This window comes from Fusarium proliferatum (genome assembly GCF_900067095.1).
Source record: "Fusarium proliferatum ET1 genome assembly, contig: FPRO_scaffold006, whole genome shotgun sequence".
Classification (NCBI taxonomy): Eukaryota; Fungi; Ascomycota; class Sordariomycetes; order Hypocreales; family Nectriaceae; genus Fusarium; species Fusarium proliferatum.
The window spans coordinates 390,311-407,645 of NW_022194795.1; the positions used below are offsets into that span (position 1 = coordinate 390,311).

The 17,335-nt window shown below is 49.7% G+C and overlaps 7 protein-coding genes and 1 non-coding gene across 8 annotated transcripts; 3 read left to right on the plus strand and 5 right to left on the minus strand.

Annotated features, from left to right (window-relative positions):
- Positions 1 to 18: 18 nt before the first annotated feature.
- FPRO_09206 (uncharacterized protein) lies at positions 19 to 1,726 on the minus strand (the record flags this gene model as incomplete). The annotated part of the gene is made up of 3 exons (XM_031232574.1): positions 19 to 196; positions 263 to 901; positions 954 to 1,726. The coding sequence occupies 3 exons, from the start codon at positions 1,724 to 1,726 to the stop codon at positions 19 to 21; spliced, it is 1,590 nt and encodes a 529-aa protein (XP_031082497.1).
- Positions 1,727 to 2,244: 518 nt separating this feature from the next.
- Positions 2,245 to 2,649, minus strand: FPRO_09207 (uncharacterized protein; the record flags this gene model as incomplete). The annotated part of the gene is made up of 1 exon (XM_031232575.1): positions 2,245 to 2,649. The coding sequence occupies one exon, from the start codon at positions 2,647 to 2,649 to the stop codon at positions 2,245 to 2,247; it is 405 nt and encodes a 134-aa protein (XP_031082498.1).
- Positions 2,650 to 2,901: 252 nt separating this feature from the next.
- On the minus strand, positions 2,902 to 2,974 carry tRNA. The gene has a single exon. It is a non-coding gene; the product is annotated as a tRNA-Cys (tRNA).
- A 1,631-nt stretch (positions 2,975 to 4,605) lies between these two features.
- Positions 4,606 to 5,446, plus strand: FPRO_09208 (putative GTP-binding protein rac1; the record flags this gene model as incomplete). Its single annotated transcript, XM_031232576.1, has 5 exons — positions 4,606 to 4,635; positions 4,693 to 4,725; positions 4,803 to 5,042; positions 5,098 to 5,330; positions 5,383 to 5,446. 5 exons carry the CDS (start codon positions 4,606 to 4,608, stop codon positions 5,444 to 5,446), a joined length of 600 nt encoding a protein of 199 aa, XP_031082499.1.
- A 1,072-nt stretch (positions 5,447 to 6,518) lies between these two features.
- FPRO_09209 (uncharacterized protein) lies at positions 6,519 to 7,723 on the minus strand (the record flags this gene model as incomplete). The annotated part of the gene is made up of 2 exons (XM_031232577.1): positions 6,519 to 6,720; positions 6,948 to 7,723. The coding sequence occupies 2 exons, from the start codon at positions 7,721 to 7,723 to the stop codon at positions 6,519 to 6,521; spliced, it is 978 nt and encodes a 325-aa protein (XP_031082500.1).
- A 3,064-nt stretch (positions 7,724 to 10,787) lies between these two features.
- On the plus strand, positions 10,788 to 12,941 carry FPRO_09210 (uncharacterized protein; the record flags this gene model as incomplete). The annotated part of the gene is made up of 1 exon (XM_031232578.1): positions 10,788 to 12,941. The coding sequence occupies one exon, from the start codon at positions 10,788 to 10,790 to the stop codon at positions 12,939 to 12,941; it is 2,154 nt and encodes a 717-aa protein (XP_031082501.1).
- A 672-nt stretch (positions 12,942 to 13,613) lies between these two features.
- FPRO_09211 (uncharacterized protein) lies at positions 13,614 to 14,598 on the minus strand (the record flags this gene model as incomplete). The annotated part of the gene is made up of 2 exons (XM_031232579.1): positions 13,614 to 14,169; positions 14,225 to 14,598. The coding sequence occupies 2 exons, from the start codon at positions 14,596 to 14,598 to the stop codon at positions 13,614 to 13,616; spliced, it is 930 nt and encodes a 309-aa protein (XP_031082502.1).
- Positions 14,599 to 15,585: 987 nt separating this feature from the next.
- On the plus strand, positions 15,586 to 16,968 carry FPRO_09212 (uncharacterized protein; the record flags this gene model as incomplete). The annotated part of the gene is made up of 2 exons (XM_031232580.1): positions 15,586 to 15,817; positions 15,866 to 16,968. The coding sequence occupies 2 exons, from the start codon at positions 15,586 to 15,588 to the stop codon at positions 16,966 to 16,968; spliced, it is 1,335 nt and encodes a 444-aa protein (XP_031082503.1).
- Between the last annotated feature and the right edge of the window lie 367 nt (positions 16,969 to 17,335).

Below are 17,335 nucleotides of genomic sequence, written 5' to 3' on the forward strand. Positions count from 1 at the left end.
GCATGCACCATGTAAAACTCATGTGTCTTCAGCATCTTCAGCAACCTCTGCCTCGTCGCCGCGGCCCGATACACGTCTTGCCTTGCGTTGCTTAGCGGGTTGTGGAACTGGCATTCTCAGCTCCTGGAGGAGTTCTCTTGGGAGGTGCTTCTGTGCCAAGGAGAACATGGAGGAACGCGGCCCTATCTGACGTTGCCTGTACGATATTAGAATTTCTGGCTAGAACAAAATATGGAGCTGATACCCCAGTGGAATAACATACCTTTTCATGAGTGTGAAAACGTCGCCCTCCTCAATTGTTTTGCGCTTCGCGTGATCCGCATAGGCTCCCAAGTCGTCACCCAGCTGCTCAAAGAACCATTCTGAGGACTGGATGAGAGCATCTAATGTCTCCGCTGATAGACGCTGGTTGCTCAGACCTGACGATTGGAGAGCCGTCTGGGCCACTCGCTTGACGAAAGCTGGAGGAAGCGAGGGATATTCAATGCCATGTTGCGATATTCGCTTTCGCTTCTTTGCTTTCAAGCCGCGAGGTAGCCTATCATCAGCTGGTTCATGACGTATCCCGGCTGTGATTGTTGGCTCTGGTATTGGCACTGGCTCCTCATTTATCGAGCTATGATCGTCGACGCCACCATCGTTGTAATCCCAACCGTCCATACCGAAGTCCCCGCCACCAGCATCGGAGTCGGATCCATACACAACATCAGGGCGGGGATCCTGAGCGTCACCTGCCCTGGCTTCTACTACTGACGGCTCAACAATCGGCGATGTTGCTTGAAGATCGTTGGCGGGGTCAGACATCTGAAAGACTGTTCCATCCTCCAGTCCACCAGGGTACTCGAAATTGAAGTCGCTTCCTGGGCCCTCGGTCATTCGCCGGGTCTGGTCTGCTTCAATCCTGTTCTTATGTGAGCAATGCACTGCATCTAGTTAGCCAGTGATAGACTTACGGCTCGAGTGTCATATCATCCTGTCCAGCTCTCGCCTGAAGATCCTCCAGCAGACCGGGGAAGAAATCCGATTGTTGGCCAATATCGTCTTCTGTGGCTTCATTGAAGTAGTCGCTCATGCGTTCGCTACCGGGACTCCCTCGAGATAGCCGAGAGTCGTTTGCAATCCTCCGAGGCATCTCAATAGACTGCATAGTAAAGTTGTCGTCATCCAATTGTGACAACCTTGGTGGAGGCAAATCTGAGCTGGTACTAGAAGCATCTTCAATGTCCAACGGCAAGGATAGTCTTGGCGGCCTCGTTAGTAGGTCGTCATCTTCATCATCGTCATCATCATACAAGTTGCTGTCCTCCCTCTGCTCCGGTGACGAGCTCCGTTTATTCCCCGGAGACGACGAAGATGACGAGTGAATAGGCTGGCTCTTAGGTGCCAGTGTTCGACCGAGCATTCGTAAAATGTCCAAGGGTGTTTCTCTCTGCTGCAACATACTCTGTCTGCGGTTCTTTCCGGGTGTAAACATTGCCGTTCGGCGCTGGTCTAGCAGCCGACGAGCGGCTTTGGCATGAGGAGTCGGCGCATTGGATCGACCGGCAGATGCTGGGGTACCACGTCGAAGAGAGGCACGCAGGTCTCGGGCACCGCTACGATCGAGAGGTGTGTGAACGCCAGAAAACGGCTCAGCGCTAATAGCGCGACGGTTCGGAGTTCTCGAAGGAGTTCGCGCGGGTGTTTCTTGAGATGCCGCTTTTCCTGGCGGCGATAGACTCGACATATTTGTGGTGGTGTTTGTTTAGATGCGCCGGAATGGCTGGCTGGGCGATGGCCGCTCAACTGGCAGATAATGTCTCGAAATCGTGGAGATCTGCATCCATAGAACTTGAGGAAGATACGGACGTAATGCTAGCACAGCGATTCGGAGAGTTATTTGTATTTTCGGTTGTTGTTGATGTTATCGATCCATGTCAATGATGAATGTCAATTCAAGATTCGAGTGGGAACGCGACAAGCTTCAGCCACACGCGACGAGGGGAGCTTGAGTGCACGGGCCATTCACATAAGGTACCTGCATTGCTGTTGATGTAAACGACCATGGTCTTAATTATTGAGAGATCTCAAAAGTAAAATGTAATCAATTTGTACAGACAATTTGTCGTATTTTAAACGCATATTCAATATCACCATAAATTAAAGAGATGAGGTGGGGACTTAACGTTAGATGATAAGCCAAGCACTTGGTCATCAACAACTTCGAGATCGACTCAAACAATCCTATGCAATGGAAGCAGAGCTTCAGAGAGATCCCTTTGCAGTTAATCCAAGATATCCATACCCGCCAATCATGACACTGCTCACAAATCTCCAAGCAGCTGTCCTGGGCACACCAGCCTTGATACAAATCCAACAATCAGCAGCACCCCACAACAAGAGTAAGCTCATGAGCGTATCAACGACATGGTATTCGCCACGAAGATAGAACGTCCACAGAGCGACGCCATAGGCAGCTACACGAGTGCCGTATATACCAAATGCCAATTGCGCTGGCTCTGATCTGACAATGCCCTCGGGTAACCCGTACTCGCGCATAGCACGGTCTGGGGCTCTCAAAGGAAGAAGACCCCCGAGAGTGAAAGCGGTGCCTATAAACATGGCGGGAATATGCCATGGAGAGACATTAGAGAACAAGCCCGAAGCCATTTCGTGAGATGTCAGCCGGAAACTGATGTTCCTATTAGTATGGTTTCAAGTCCACAAGAGAAACATGAGGGAACACACCAATTGGTATTATGAGAAAAAGAAAAGAGAATAAAGCTCAAAACAATGACCGTCCGAGCATTCTTGAAACAGATAAGCTGACGGCTCGACGTAAGCAATCAGAGGAGCTAAGAGTTACATGTTCTGTAAGATGATCGCCAAGCAATGGCAAAAAGAGGCAAAAGAACAAGTATCAGGACCGAGCGTGGATCGAACACGCGACCTAGGGATCTGCAATCCCTCGCTCATACCACTGAGCTATCGATCCATTTTACTTGTCAGCAGCTTCCAATTGTCACGTTATCCAGATTCTCCGGGAGAAAACAGCTTCAGTGGTCCGAGCAAGGGTCTAAGCGCCCAGTGGAGGTTTCAACAGCTCTCAACAAGCATCCCTGGTCTTCATATCTTTATCTCCAACCTCTTTATTGCTGATCCCTGTCCCGAAGTGCTACCTGATTCTTAACAAAAGAGCTTGCTATGATATCAATTGTTTCTGCTTTGAGGTTGGCGTGAGTCATGGAGGTTGAATTCAGTTGAAGAGATCGGCCAGGTTTCATGATTCGGTGGTTTTGTTCATTACGGCGGTAGCGGTAGCAGTTCTCCTTTATTGCCTTCCCAGCTAGGCATTATGATGCACAATAGGGACAGATAAATAATTCGCATGACAGCACAAGCTCCTGGTGTTTCTTAAATTCTCCGCCACTGCTCCTAATTGCTTGATCACATTGTCTTGCAAATCAGTGAGGACACTACTTCTTTTTTGGCGCAGAGTTTATTGTAAGAAGGTATTCCGCCATCCACATTCCCGCAGCTTCTCTCCGCCTTTCATCTGCACCGACAGCCATCGCCTGCACTTTGAAATAGCCGCGCCTTGTGCAGTCTCGGGATAATCTCATCTGCTATAGCTTGAGCATTATTTCTTGCCTTTGGTTTTCTCTCTCTCAACTGTTGCAGCCTCTCCATCTTCATCTCTTTTCAGAACCCGGCAATCTTTGTTCGGTTTTCATCCAATCCGGCATCTGCATTCTCATCCCCAGCCGCAACCGAGAGTCCATTAGCCAAGACGGCCATTGACAGCGTATCCTTACCACGAAAGGGTTCAGCGATACAGCAGGTGAGCTGCCATTACCCCAAATTACGGTGCTTGGTTGGCCCCTGAGCCCTTGTATCTCCCCCCACCCCCAGGCGCCTACTTTATTGCCTTGAGCAAGCTCTTGATAGCGATCAACTCCTGGCATCCCAAGCGGATAAGTTCCAGTAGGTCAAGTTAGTCGGCGAGGCTAGGTCTTGGCTTATTACTGCGAACAGGGCCTGAGGTGGCACGGGAGGTGGCTACTGGTGGCATACCCTGGGCCTGGGCGCCTCTCTTGTGGTCCTCCACTGCCTGGGCTTGCTGGGCTTGGGGGCGTCTAGTCCAGTGCCAGTCTAGTCCACTGATACATGCTGATAGAGGTGGAGCGGCTCCCATCGTTGAACCTCCTCCTGTGGCCTCACCTTCTGCGGCACAAAACGCGTGAACTACACCTCGGTTTTGTGTCAAGTTTCTTCTCTGACCTATCTTTTTATGCAGCTGTGAAACTCACCTGAGGATCCATTCGAGTTCTGTCGCCGCTTGTCGCATCCAAAACAAAATCGTCATCGTCGCACCTCGTTCCCTTCCGTTATCCGGCCTTCGAGTCCCTGGCCTGCCTGTTTGACCTGCCCCTCTCCAGGCTCTAACCTACCTACCTACTACCTACACTCTAGTTAGTCTACATTACATCCACCATCTTCGTACAGACACAACAATCGTCGCTTCCATCATCTCCATCTGCCCCTCGACGACTTCTTGCGCTTTCACACAATTCGTCGATTTGATACCCATTTCCCTCGACTTTCTCCCAACATCCGATCGCAACAATGGCTCAGCCCGGCGTGCAGTCATTGAAGGTTTGTTGAGCCGATGGTTACCTGACGCAATACATGGTTGGCTGACCGCTGCTACAGTGCGTGGTGACTGGTGATGGTGCTGTTGGAAAGGTACGTCGGACAACAAACGGCCGCTTAAAACGCGATGGCTTTTCACAGCAAGAGCCTTCCGCTGACTGTGCTTCCAGACCTGTCTACTCATTTCCTACACCACAAATGCCTTCCCCGGCGAATACATCCCCACTGTCTTCGACAACTACTCAGCGAGTGTTATGGTAGATGGCAAGCCTATCAGCCTTGGCCTCTGGGATACTGCTGGTCAGGAGGATTACGACAGACTGCGACCTCTCTCATACCCCCAGACCGACGTCTTCCTCATCTGCTTCTCCATCGTCAGCCCTCCTTCATTCGACAACGTCAAAGCAAAGGTACGCCGCCCCCCTTATCGCCACAACACGTCTACTCCGCTGACATCCTCATTAGTGGTATCCCGAGATTGATCATCATGCGCCTAACATTCCCATTATCCTTGTCGGAACCAAGCTTGATCTTCGAGAAGACGCCTCCACCCTCGAATCACTTCGACAGAAGCGTATGGAGCCTGTGTCGTACGAGCAGGCGTTGACTTGCGCCAAGGAGATCAAGGCCTACAAGTACCTCGAGTGCTCTGCCCTCACTCAAAGGAACCTCAAGAGCGTTTTTGACGAGGCCATCCGGTAAGCATTAACCGTGATCATGTGCTTTAGTACGCATCTAACTCGTGTTTAGAGCTGTTCTTAACCCTCGACCCACACCTTCGAAGCAAAAGAAGAACAAGTGCTCCATTCTGTAGATATCCATCTAATGAACGCTATTCCCGCGCGTGGCTAGGCACGCGCTTGATTTTCTCAACGAAAGCGTCTGGACGACGCGAAACGACACGAAGAACTCAGGACGAATGTTTAATAGGCATTCAGCGATACAAGACGGCGGCTCTTGACGGAACATCCCCTGGGAGCGGCTGGGGCTGGACTAGGCTATTGCTTTTTTCTCGAGGCCCGATACCCGTCCCCAGATCATGACCCTCGCAACGATCATGCGGAGGCAACTGCATATGACGATGGCTTTTACTTGCGAGGCGGTTCTTGAATGAATTTTGGGTTTTTACTATCTGCGGTTACGTGTTTCCAACCGTTGCTTTTTATTATTTATCTCTATTTGCTCATATCTCATGCTGTGGCCTCCTCGCGGAGTTTATACCGATTTTGCCAGTAATTCAAGAACCGGATTGCACTTTGAACTGATGATTGTTTGCGATTGTTTTGTGATACTTTGTTTTCTTCGACAAGTGTCCGTTTTGCCTGCGGAGGTCTATTGAATAGGCATGGCTATCATGTCTCGTGTCTGGCATTCACTATCTCGAGACTTGCAGTTTGGCAACTCGTTTCTGCGATATATAGTCTTGGATTGTTTCCCGCTGCGGTCAATTCTTGTCCGTCTCGATCATGAATTGGTCTCTTTGATTTGTCGCTGTGGGCGAAAGATATTGCATTGCTTGTTAGAGCTCCTAATAGAGTATACGTGCACTTGAATCGGAGCGTAAACAGGAAAGAACCTACAGTCTACACCGGTAGATATATACGATCAACAGTCTGCTTAGATGGGTCCTCCACCTGAAGCAGAAATATCTCAGACTCAGTTGAATGGAGTAGTGGATATAGAAATATAATTCATCGTCTATTCCATGCTCTTCTTCGTGAGGTCAAGGATCCACTTCCTTTGGGTATCTCTCACTATCATATAAATGCACAATCAACTTTTGTGTATCCGATCCCAGTACAATCATTAAAACACATTCAGAGACCCTCACAACCCTACTCCTTCTTAAGCTTCACACCCTTGGCTCGAGGCCTGGTGGGCTGTTTCTACCAGCGGTTCCCAGGAATGTGGGCACGTCGACTTGGATGAATGCCATCTTCTCCAGCTTTGCGAGTGTCACCCTTGCCCTTGTTCTCTTCCTTTGCCGTCCTCTCACGCTCAATACGCTTGGCACGGTTCTCGTCGAGCTTGCGGTTCTTCTCCTTGATCTTGTCCTGGCGCTGCTTTGTCTTGCCACCTCCACCGGCACTGTTACACAGAGTTAGCGTATGTTCTAGTCATGTATGAAGTTGCTGTTCGTGCAGGTGAGTGTCGGTCAAGCAGTAGTGAGCGGGAGTCAAGTCAAGACTAGTCACACTGGGATGGTTACACAAATCGAGGCGCCTTTGTGTTGAATCAGGCCGAGGGAAAGGGGGGTGGAGTCGAAGCAATGAGATTTATCATGTAAGACAGAAGAAGTACGAAAACAAACTTACGTCAACTCGACATTTATGCGGCGGGGATAAGAGACACCATCTGAGAACTCGGAGTGGTGGAACTTGTCGAGACATGTTCGCATATGCCAGACCTTCTCGAACTCGACAAAGGCAAAGCCACGGCAGGGCTTGCTATCCTTGGGATCGCTCATGCAGCGAACTGACACTGGGTTGAGAGAGGCAAAGTGGGCTTTGATTGTTTCGGCGGTGGCGGTGAAGGGCAGGTTGCCGACGAAGACAATGTGACGGTCTCCTTTGCCATCAGCAGCCTCTGCATCAGCGCCGGCAGCAGATTCATCGTTGGTGGTCGTTGTCTCGGGTGTCTTGTTTTGCTTCTTCTTGTCCTTCTTGCTCTTCTTTGTTTCCTCCTTGGGTTTCTCCTCAGGTTGGGCGTCGGCGCTGGCGTCATCCTTTTGTTGTGACTCGTCGGTTTTGGCCGTCTTGTCCTTGTTCTTCTTCTTGTCCTTCTTCGCAGGCTTATCTGCCTCTACTGGCGCATCCGCAGGCTTGTCATCAGCTTCGACCATTGGAGCATCTTCGGCCGCCTCTTCGTCATCGTCCTGTTCGGGGAGGTCCTGGAGGTTCTTGCGCTTCTCTTTGCGCTCCTTGCGCGATTCCTTCTTGTACTTCTTGTCTCTCTTCTCCTTCTTAGCCTTCTTCAGATCGGCACCATCATCCTCGCTGCGCTTGCGCTTCTTGGCTGGAGCCTCAGAATCAACAGAAGCAATGGGCTTATCGTCAACCTCGGCGGCCTCTCTTGCGCGCTTGCTCTTCATTGTCGGTGATTACGGTGGATTGCCCTGAAATAGTATCGTATAGGTGGAGCTGGGGATGCAGAATCTGCCGATATCAAGTCAGTAACCTTGAGCCATGTCGCAATGTAAAACATGTGGCTTGAAGAGGGAGCAAACAATGGTTCGATCGAGGAAACTTACAGGCTCTTCGGTGCAGTGTGATAGTCCTGGGAGGATTGCGCGTGCCGCCAGCTGTTGTTTGCTTGATCGTCGGTGCAGGACAATTTTTTTGAGGAAATATTCCCGGACCAAACTAGTCTAGCGCTGTTTCGGAAGCGTACCGCTGATGCTTGTGTAAGTATCCGTAGCAGGTGCGTGCCTCAGTGAACCTATCGAATGGTTTCCCACTTGAGGCTGCACTCGGGACGTGAAATCAAGAAGAGAATCGATCTGCGCGTGACAAGACGTACAGGAAATGTGAGAACAGAGTAGGATCGGTCGTTCATGTGAGGGTGGATGTGATAATCCAACCCAAATAGTAGGGGAAGCTCGGGAAGGCGGGAGAGGCCGCGATACTGACTGCCGGGAATATCATGGATAAGAATACACCAAAGTTACTGGCTGGCCACTATAACGGTACTGCTGTCTGTCAGAACAGCTACGGGCTCTCTGTACAATTTCACGATAGAGTCAACCAGTTACTGTAAAGGCTTCGGCTTCCTGGTAGAAAAGGCCTATGGTAATGCTAGCCTATTCTTCTCCAGCAATATAGGCTATCAGAACCCAGGTCTCCTCACTGTCAAACTACATTTTCGGGTCTAGGGGCTCTCTGCTTTCTTTTTCCTTGCCCGGCTGTGTTAGTCTCAACCTTTCTTTTTTCCCAGTTATTTTCCCTCTAGGCCGGCACGTAATTCATGCCACTAAAGACACGCTGCACTGCACGCACGCACGTACACGTACATGATGTGTCTCAGGTTGTAATGCCAGCCGGGCTCTTGGTCCACGCACCAGCTCAACTTAATCAGCGGCTATCACGACTATCCGTCATGCCATGCGATGTCATGGCGCCAGCGACTGGACTACAGACTCCAGATCCCGCGCTGCAGCGCTACGCGACGGCAGAGGTACCCCAGCTCCCAGGTGCATACCTGTACGTGCGCGTGCGCGTGCAGCTGCAGATGATGCTGATGCTGATGCTGATGCTGAGTCAACCCTGAATATGCGGTGGACGTACGTCTATTGACCACTGCCTGCGCAACCGACATGGAGGCTCTCGGACCCATATGACATATCTTGATCAAGCCGAGGCCATCTGCAGCTTAGAGGCGCAACATGGTGCATATTGACCCAGCTGAAAGGTCGAGGGTTGGGGAATCCGTTCCATTATCCCGACGTCCCAATATCAAGGATGGGACCCTTGAAACGGAATGGTTCTGTTATTGACGGAGTCGACTATTGGAGTTATTTGACCGCATCTAGCGAGTCATTCACCTCATTTGTATGACGATCGAAGAGCGAAAGGGTCTTTAGAGCGTTGAAACGTGGACTGTCCAACGGCCGCACTGCCTCATTGTCGACAAGCACAAGCAGCAAAAGCAAAGACTCGACACTAACAAAAGTGTCTAGAGAAATGCCCCTCCCCCTCCACATCCACGTCCACATCCACATCGACCTCACTAAACTGCCCTTATGCAAGCAAGAGATGTTGGGATTGGGATACCTTACGGTCCGGCACCTCCCTACGCCGCAACTGACACTGACAGCCGCCTGTAGAGCAGAAAGTGTAACCTGACTGCGTGTTCAGTGGAGGAAGCAAAGCAAAAAAAAGAAAAGAAAGAAAGATTATTAGACAAGTGAAAGGCTCCATCCCTGCTGATATCCCTTGTCCCTGCCCCGTGCTGAATGCCCCATCATCCACTCAACCCTCTCTAAACCGTCATCCTTCATCATCAAGCCATGTCCACTCGACTCAGTCATGCTCTCCTCTGCCTTATACCATCTTTTCTTTCTTTTCTTTTTGTCCCTTTCTACAACGACTCTGCTAATTCTAAATCTCGTTTCTGCTCTGCCGAACTTGTCGTCGCCATCTCCGCTTCGCCTACGGCTTGATCTCCGCTTCGTAGTTATTGTACGCCTCATTAGACTATGCTCCCTGTCTTTGTGACACCCATGTTTCCCCCCCGTCCCTCCAATTGCCTAGTTTGCTGCAACCAGAACCACCTGAAGTTGCTTTTCTTCATCTTACAAGACTGCTTTGGCTCTGTTTCTTGTCGTGGAAACGCTGCCAGACCAAAAACCTTGACAGGGGTTCTGATATGTCCACAACTTTGACATTTCCTGCAAGCTCCCGTGTCTTGTCTCTGATGCTCTGCTCTCTGACCCTCTTTGTCTAGTCTAGTGTCTCTGTCTTTCCTGTTCTCAACCTCTGAACTGTTCATGTCATTTTCAGATCCTCTTTTGACTCTGACCCGGCTCCTCCGACGCTCCATCCATCTCCATTTACACCCCCAGCTGAACCAGCTGAGCCCGTTCCATATCCAACCAGCGTTGGTACCCGCTATAGTTTCTCGGTGTTCTACACACATGGCAAGGTCAAGGAAGGGCATTGTCATGGCTTGGACAACTGATGTCAAACACAGGCATCATGGTCCAACTGACAAGCACAAACAATGGGCATGGCATGCGAGATGAGGCCCGCCGCGTATCAATAGCCCAAGTACAGCCATACCCGCCCCAGCCCGAAATTCTACGCTTTTGACTGTAGTCAGTTCTGCTGCATCTTGCTTGCTTCTTTTCCTATACATACACACATACACAACGTCTCCCAGGGTGGGTGGCCACCGGAATCTTCAGCTTTTCTCTGTTACACTGTCCCCTGTCTTTTCTATCCCCATATCTCTCTCATTCATATTTACCTCGAATCTCTCTCGCACCTCAATTTCTTTTTTTCATTATCCTTTTCTCTCTTCTATCTTGTGTCAACAGGATTCTGCTTTTACTTATGCTTGGTCTCTAAAACCCTGCGTCAAGTGGACTTGTTGTCGTCTTGATCACTTACACCGACTGGCTGACCACTGAGAGCAAACTCACATCTCCCTCTGTCACAATGAAGATGACATGGGACCTAGGAATGGACCATGTCCGGTCCTGGGTCCTCAACGGTGACTACGAGCTGGACAATTCTTTCGACCGTCCGTTTGCTTGGAGTTCTACCGTTGTCACTGGCCTCTCTGAGGCTGCCATTGTACCCCAACCTGAAAATACAAGTGCTCATTCAGAGGTCGAGGAAGAAACTCATACCTCCCAGATCACTGAGTTGACCGCTGCTTCTACTGCGCCAGACTCATTCTGGTCCTCTAAACCTTTCCCGACCTTGAATGAGGAGCAATTCCTTGCCGTCGCCGACAATGTGGACGATCCCCTGATTCCGAAGCAACTTGACGTCCGCCGCATCTTTCATAATGGCCGCTATACATGGCAGCAGCTTGTGAGCCAGGCACTGGCCTTACCAAGAGGCACCTTTCCTCCTGGCCTCGACCCGTCTATCATGCTCCAGGATATGCCTCCTCTCCCCGAATCAGTGCCGCCAAAGGGAGTCCTGGCCGGAGCCCCCACCTGGCTTGTCCCGGATCCGGAACCTCACCTTCGGGACGGACCAGATTTTGACCTCGATAACGTTACCGGCACCACCAAATATTTTCGCCTCAGCTATCCCTCGCCCATCAACTGCATCATCTCTTCAGACCCAAATGCCTGCCACTATGGCAATCCAGCTGGCACCGCTGATGCCTCCAACGCCCCGCAAGGGCTCGCCATCCTGACCGTGTGTTGGTCCTACATTCTCTCCACACGGTTACTGCAACTCCAGAACAGGAAGATCCACTTCACCAACTCCTGTCTCCGCCCAGTCCCGATTGACACGATCGGGGATCTCGCCCAGAATGGCATCCTGGTTCATCTCCCTGAAGGTGCGTCCTCGCGGCTTGTGCATTGGCTCTGTGCGATTCTGGCGCCACAACCAGGCTGGGCCACTGATGGCCAAGGGGGCCCATGTGCACCATGGGATGCAAAGTTCACTAGTGAAGCGCGCTTCATCATTGCTACTGAAGGTCAAGTCTCGATTGACAGCGATGCGGTGCCCCCGGCTTCCACCGAAGCTACGGACCTCTTGATCGAGTTCTGTGACTTGTTTGGTATTGGCCATGAACCCCGCCGATCCAAAGATCCAAGTCTCCTGTCACCGATCAAGGCTGGGTTCCTTGCAGCCCTCGCAATTCCATTCTATCGTATGGCCAAGCTGGAACCACATTTACCTAGGCCATCTCTGAAACCACGAAAAAGCACCCCCATGGATGCTGATCAGGCAGCCAATATTCATCGATATACAGCGGAAGCACGCTACTACATGACGCTGAGCATGCATCCCTACGCTCTGGGGCCTGTCCTCTGGAGCATATTTTGGCAACCAGACATCCAGTGCAACCTCGTTAGTCCCTGGTTGGCTGCCATTACCAGCGTCATTCAGCCTGCCTTCAAACACTGCGATTTCGAGATGCTTATCAAAATCTTTCTGCTCCGTCGTCCTCGGGTAGCCATGTGGTGGCATGGCCTCTTCCTTCTGGGTAACTCCAGAATCTTGGATTTCATCCGCAACTATCTGACTACGCTTGACGAGGGATGTTCGTACGATACCCTGTCTCGTCCAGATATAGTTACTGCGGTATGGACAGGGGCACCTCAATCATATCAAGATGACCCCACAGCTACTGCCTATCATGACCTCAACACGGCTGTTCCTCGTGCTGCCCTACTTCAGCACCGTCATACGCTGACTCTTCGCGATCCATGGCCCCTCTTCTACGGTTGGCGTCCCTTTGGTACAATTCCCAAGGAAACTATCGAGCCTGATCTGTACCCTTGGATTGAACGAGGCCACCGTCGAGAGTACCGCCATTGGACTTGGTGGTCAAAGGACGATGCGTCGTTTGAACCCTCAGTGCATGTTGGCTACCGCAAAGAGACTGGTCAGTTTGACTCGAGCGTCCCAGATAACCTCGATCTCATTCCTTCTCCCAACTCTCTTGCGCCAATTCCACCCCCAACTGCTCTTCCCGTCACTATCGAGCCCTCCCGTCGTGCTACTTTACAAATGATCAACCACTCCCTGGGAAATATAGTTGGAGAGCGCAGCCTTAGCACTGCTGTCATTCCAGAGTTGAACCAGTCTCACCCATGGCTCAAGGACTGGATTCCTGTCTGAGTTTATCTTCATATATAATACCCCATTCTCCGAATTTACGACCGTCATGTTACCATTCATACGATACTTTAACCTTAACGGCCGCAGCAGAAATCAGGCCTGAGCATTGGGCTTTTTGGCTCACAGCATTTGTCAAGGAAGCGAGTCTTGGGGTTAATCAAAAGAGGCATGATGTACTTTGCTGCCTCAATTCACATTCACTGTCAATGTCCACGGACTTCGGTGCTTACTTTCGGGTCTGTGTCTGGCTTTGTTTTTGTCTTATTACTTTTACTTGATGATAGGAGCGTCTTCTGGGTTGGGAAAGTCTCTGACTTTGAAGCGTGGTGCCAAAATCAACTGATCTAAAGATCTACTCCAATATACTGAATTTACCTAAGTCTTTTCATCACTCAGGACAAAGGTGCCATAGAAGTTTTCTTGCCTCCCCTTGGGGCACTGCCGGATTTATTATTAGCATCATCGGTCCACGGCGTATCGGAGTCCAGCTGCTCCTTGAGCATGGCGGTTTGCTTGGTTGAGCATGTATGTTCTATGTCTTGTATTTCACAATCCAATATTTTTGCGACTCATATCATATCGCTGCACTAATAACCAGTGGCGCATTGCTCCATAGTCTAAAAGTCCTATTGACCGATAATCATACTCATTCAAATGCCCTTCTCTGCCAAGTCACGCAGCAAGTTCCACTGGACTTCGACGTTGATTCTGTTCTATAACTGGCATTTCATGTATGTCCCACCCTCCAAGCTCTTGTGGCTCTTTTGTCTTGCTGCGTCTCCAAAGTCCTCTGGAATAGTCCGCTGTATTTTGCTCTGCTGTTCCCGCCTGTGTATCCTTACTTCGGTTTCTTCGAAGCAAAAATATTGCTGTAATTATGGTACCACGGATAACAACGAGCCCTCCAATGACTCCTCCAATGATGGTGCCGAGATGAGGGGAGGAGCTCCCAGACGGATCTTCTTCTTCCGAAGAACTGCTAATCGCTTCTGTCGAAGCATTTTGTGTGGTATCGGTGGTGCTTGATGCTGTGTCACTGGAGGTGACTGTAGATGTCTCTGATGTCTCTGATGTGCTTAATTTACTGGGCTCGGACGTTTTCGTGATGTCAATAGTTGGTGTTATATAGTAATGGTCGGTAGTGGCTTTAGTTCCGCAGGCAATGTAGGAGTATGTCTGATCCACGCCGGAGGTGAGAAGAGCCATGGAACAGAATGACTTGCGATCACTAATCTTCAGGTCAGCACTTGGCCTCAGGAATTTTGGTATATAGTGGTGCACACCAAGTAAATGTCGTCAACCCCTTGCTACCAGTCATACCACATCCATCTGAGCAGTCATGGCGATCAACACAACTCCCCGCTAGTCCACAGTCCGAAGCTGTTAGAACAGTCGCAGGGCAAAAGCCCCAGAGTCCATTGCGTGTGTCGACTCGATAGTTAAAGCCAGAATCGGCAGTTCTCTTCTTCTTGGGGTCACCGTCTAAGTAGCCACAGGTCGAATGCTCAGTACTAATTGCCTGTGGCTCGAGAATGTTGCTCGGTTGTGGAAGAAAAGGGGCCTTCGTTACAAGAGGAAATACCGCATGGAGAGCGAGACTGGAGCATGGGAAGATTTGGAAGACTGTTAGTAGATGGGACAAGGAAAGAGGCCTCATCGTGAAGGTCGAATTACTCCAACATGGAGAGAGGGCCAGAAAAACTCGGAGATTACAAGATCGTAATCCACGATAAATATGCTGCAGGCCCTTAAGCATCCTTATTATTCTACACTGATCCAAGCTTTCCACTCTTACTCTCAGTTTCCAAGACTCAACCTACATGGGTGTAGTTGTTGGTTGAGCCACCAGGACCCGAGGACTCGGGGCGCATGCACAGAGTCTACCATTGGGTCGTTCCTTGTTTTAGTTTCCTTTAACTTCTTTATAATTAAGTTTTGAACATATGAAGGACTTCTTTTATCGGGTTACACATTCTCGATGTTGCCTGTCATCCAGTATAAGTCTTTGAGGGTCATTGTATACACGTATCTAAGTACTTATCAATAGAAGACTCTAGCACCTGGATTTCTCTGAAACTGCGTCAGTTAAGGATCCCCTTTTGTGACTCTTTTTCACTGCTCAATGGTGAAATGTTGGTTGTTGGTTGCAACGTATTGTCCTGTCATTTCAAGAGTGGGTTTCTCGCAACGACTAACAACCAACATGCAGCTTCAAGTCCAGGGAGCTGCTGCACCGAGAAGAAGACCGGCATCACTCTTCTCAGTTCTGGGAAGACTTAGGCATTCTGTTAAAATTTCAACACACGTTAATAACTAGTTATGTATAGAATCTATTCGTTAAATTGTCATCGGGTTAAGTCCTGAACATGTCCTTCAGCCTTATGGGTCATCATTGGCCTGCTCAGGAAGATCAAACAACCGGGGTATCCTCACTTGAACTCGGGCGCTTAGACGACCCAAAAATACACATCACATCCTGGTATTAGGATCCCCTGTCACTGAGAAAGGAACTTGCTGTTGGTCGTTGGTTGTGACTGAACCGATTTCCTCTTTGCTATGGCCCAGTCCGTTTTCTTCTTTTTTTTCTCATAATTTCTAGATTAGCAATGAACTCATGTAGTGATCTTCTTGCTTCGTTGAAGTCATGTACCGCAGGTTTATAGCACCACTGCTGGCAGTCCTTTGCTTCTTACTTGTCGTTACGAGTCTCTATCTTGGGCGCGATCACCTTACCTGGCGCTCAGTTTCTTACACTCCTGTACAGAAAGGGGAGGTTGCGGACAGTTCCAGTCTAAAATCAACGACATCAGTTACGACAACAAGGGCTAAGATTGAAGAGAGTCCGTCGCATACGCCAACTCCAACAATCTCAAACGGTAAGTATATCACATTCTCTATGTCTCGTAGTTACTCATTCCTTGCAGGTACTATACTGTCCGCTGAGCGTATTTCACCTTACATAGCAGTTATACTGGACCCATTATCTACGGTCCTCCCTCGTCTTGAGTGTCCTGCTCTGAACGAAAATCGTTACAAGATCCTCCAAGAATCTCGACATGGAGATGAGGTTGGAGATTCACAAATTGACTATTTCTTTGCTCTCAATTTGCGGAGCTGCATTAACATTCTCCCACGCCTGATAGGTAGCATCGTTGAAGCTGTTCGTTTCCTTGGACCTCATCGCTGCGTGTTATCTATCGTTGAAGGAAACTCCCTTGACGGCACTTCCGATATTCTCTCAGCTCTAAGACCGTTCTTAGAAGACTTAGGACTGGTCTACTTCTACAACAGTTCCAATATCAACCCAGCACAAGGAAATGCACGCATCCATAAGCTTGCCCAACTTCGCAACCTAGCCCTCACACCCCTTTACAAAGAGCAAGTAAAGGTTACAGACGAAACAACAGTACTTTTCATCAATGATGTCTCCGCCTGCACAGAAGACCTTCTCGAACTCGCTCTTCAGCGACGCAGTCTCAACGCAGACATGACATGCGCCATGGACTGGACTTACGTAGGACCGGACCCAACCTTTTACGATATTTGGATAGCCCGTACCATAGCAGGAGACTCCTTTTTCGAGGTCGGCTCCGACGGAAACTGGAATTCAGCTTGGAACCTCTTCTGGAACACCCCTGGCACACGCTCACGTTACCACGCACAGCAGCCCTTTCAGGCCTTCGCCTGCTGGAACGGGGCTACAGCGTTTACTGCGGCGCCGTTATTACATGGTCTTCGGTTTCGAGATACTCGCAAAGGAGAATGTTTTCAAGGCGAGCCCCAATTGTTTTGTAAGGATATGTGGTCCCGGGGTTTTCGCAAGATTGCAGTTGTGCCGAGTGTGAATCTTGAGTATTCTGATGAGAAGGCCTCAGATATCAAGAAGCTGAAGGGCTATGTGTCGGACATAGTTGAAATACAGGAGGAAGATGGCGCAATAGATTGGGCATGCAATCCACCAGAGCAGGTTAGATGCATGCCAACTTGGGATAAACAGTCTTGGAGAGCCTGGAATGAGACGCTATAATGAGACGAAGGACAGTGATTAATGATACAATGGAACCGGTCTCGAAGTCATCACGAATGGCAAGATTTTGAAGACGGTAGTAAAAGCAAACAGACTTGTGTGTACTCACACATGCCCTATGAAAGGACATCCATGATCCCGCTGGATGTTTCTTATAAGTACATATATACCTTAGCGACCTTAATCATTCTATTGACTGTAGTGTCAACTTTTCCCAAAATAACAGGTATCGTGTGCCACTATTGCTTTGCTCCATCGACAAATGAGAGACGGAATCCAATTATTACGTTTTCCAATAGTCCATTGCCTATTGGTTCCAGTACCAGCGCTGCCCAACGGGATCAAAAGCCCACCGTGGCGGGAAGAG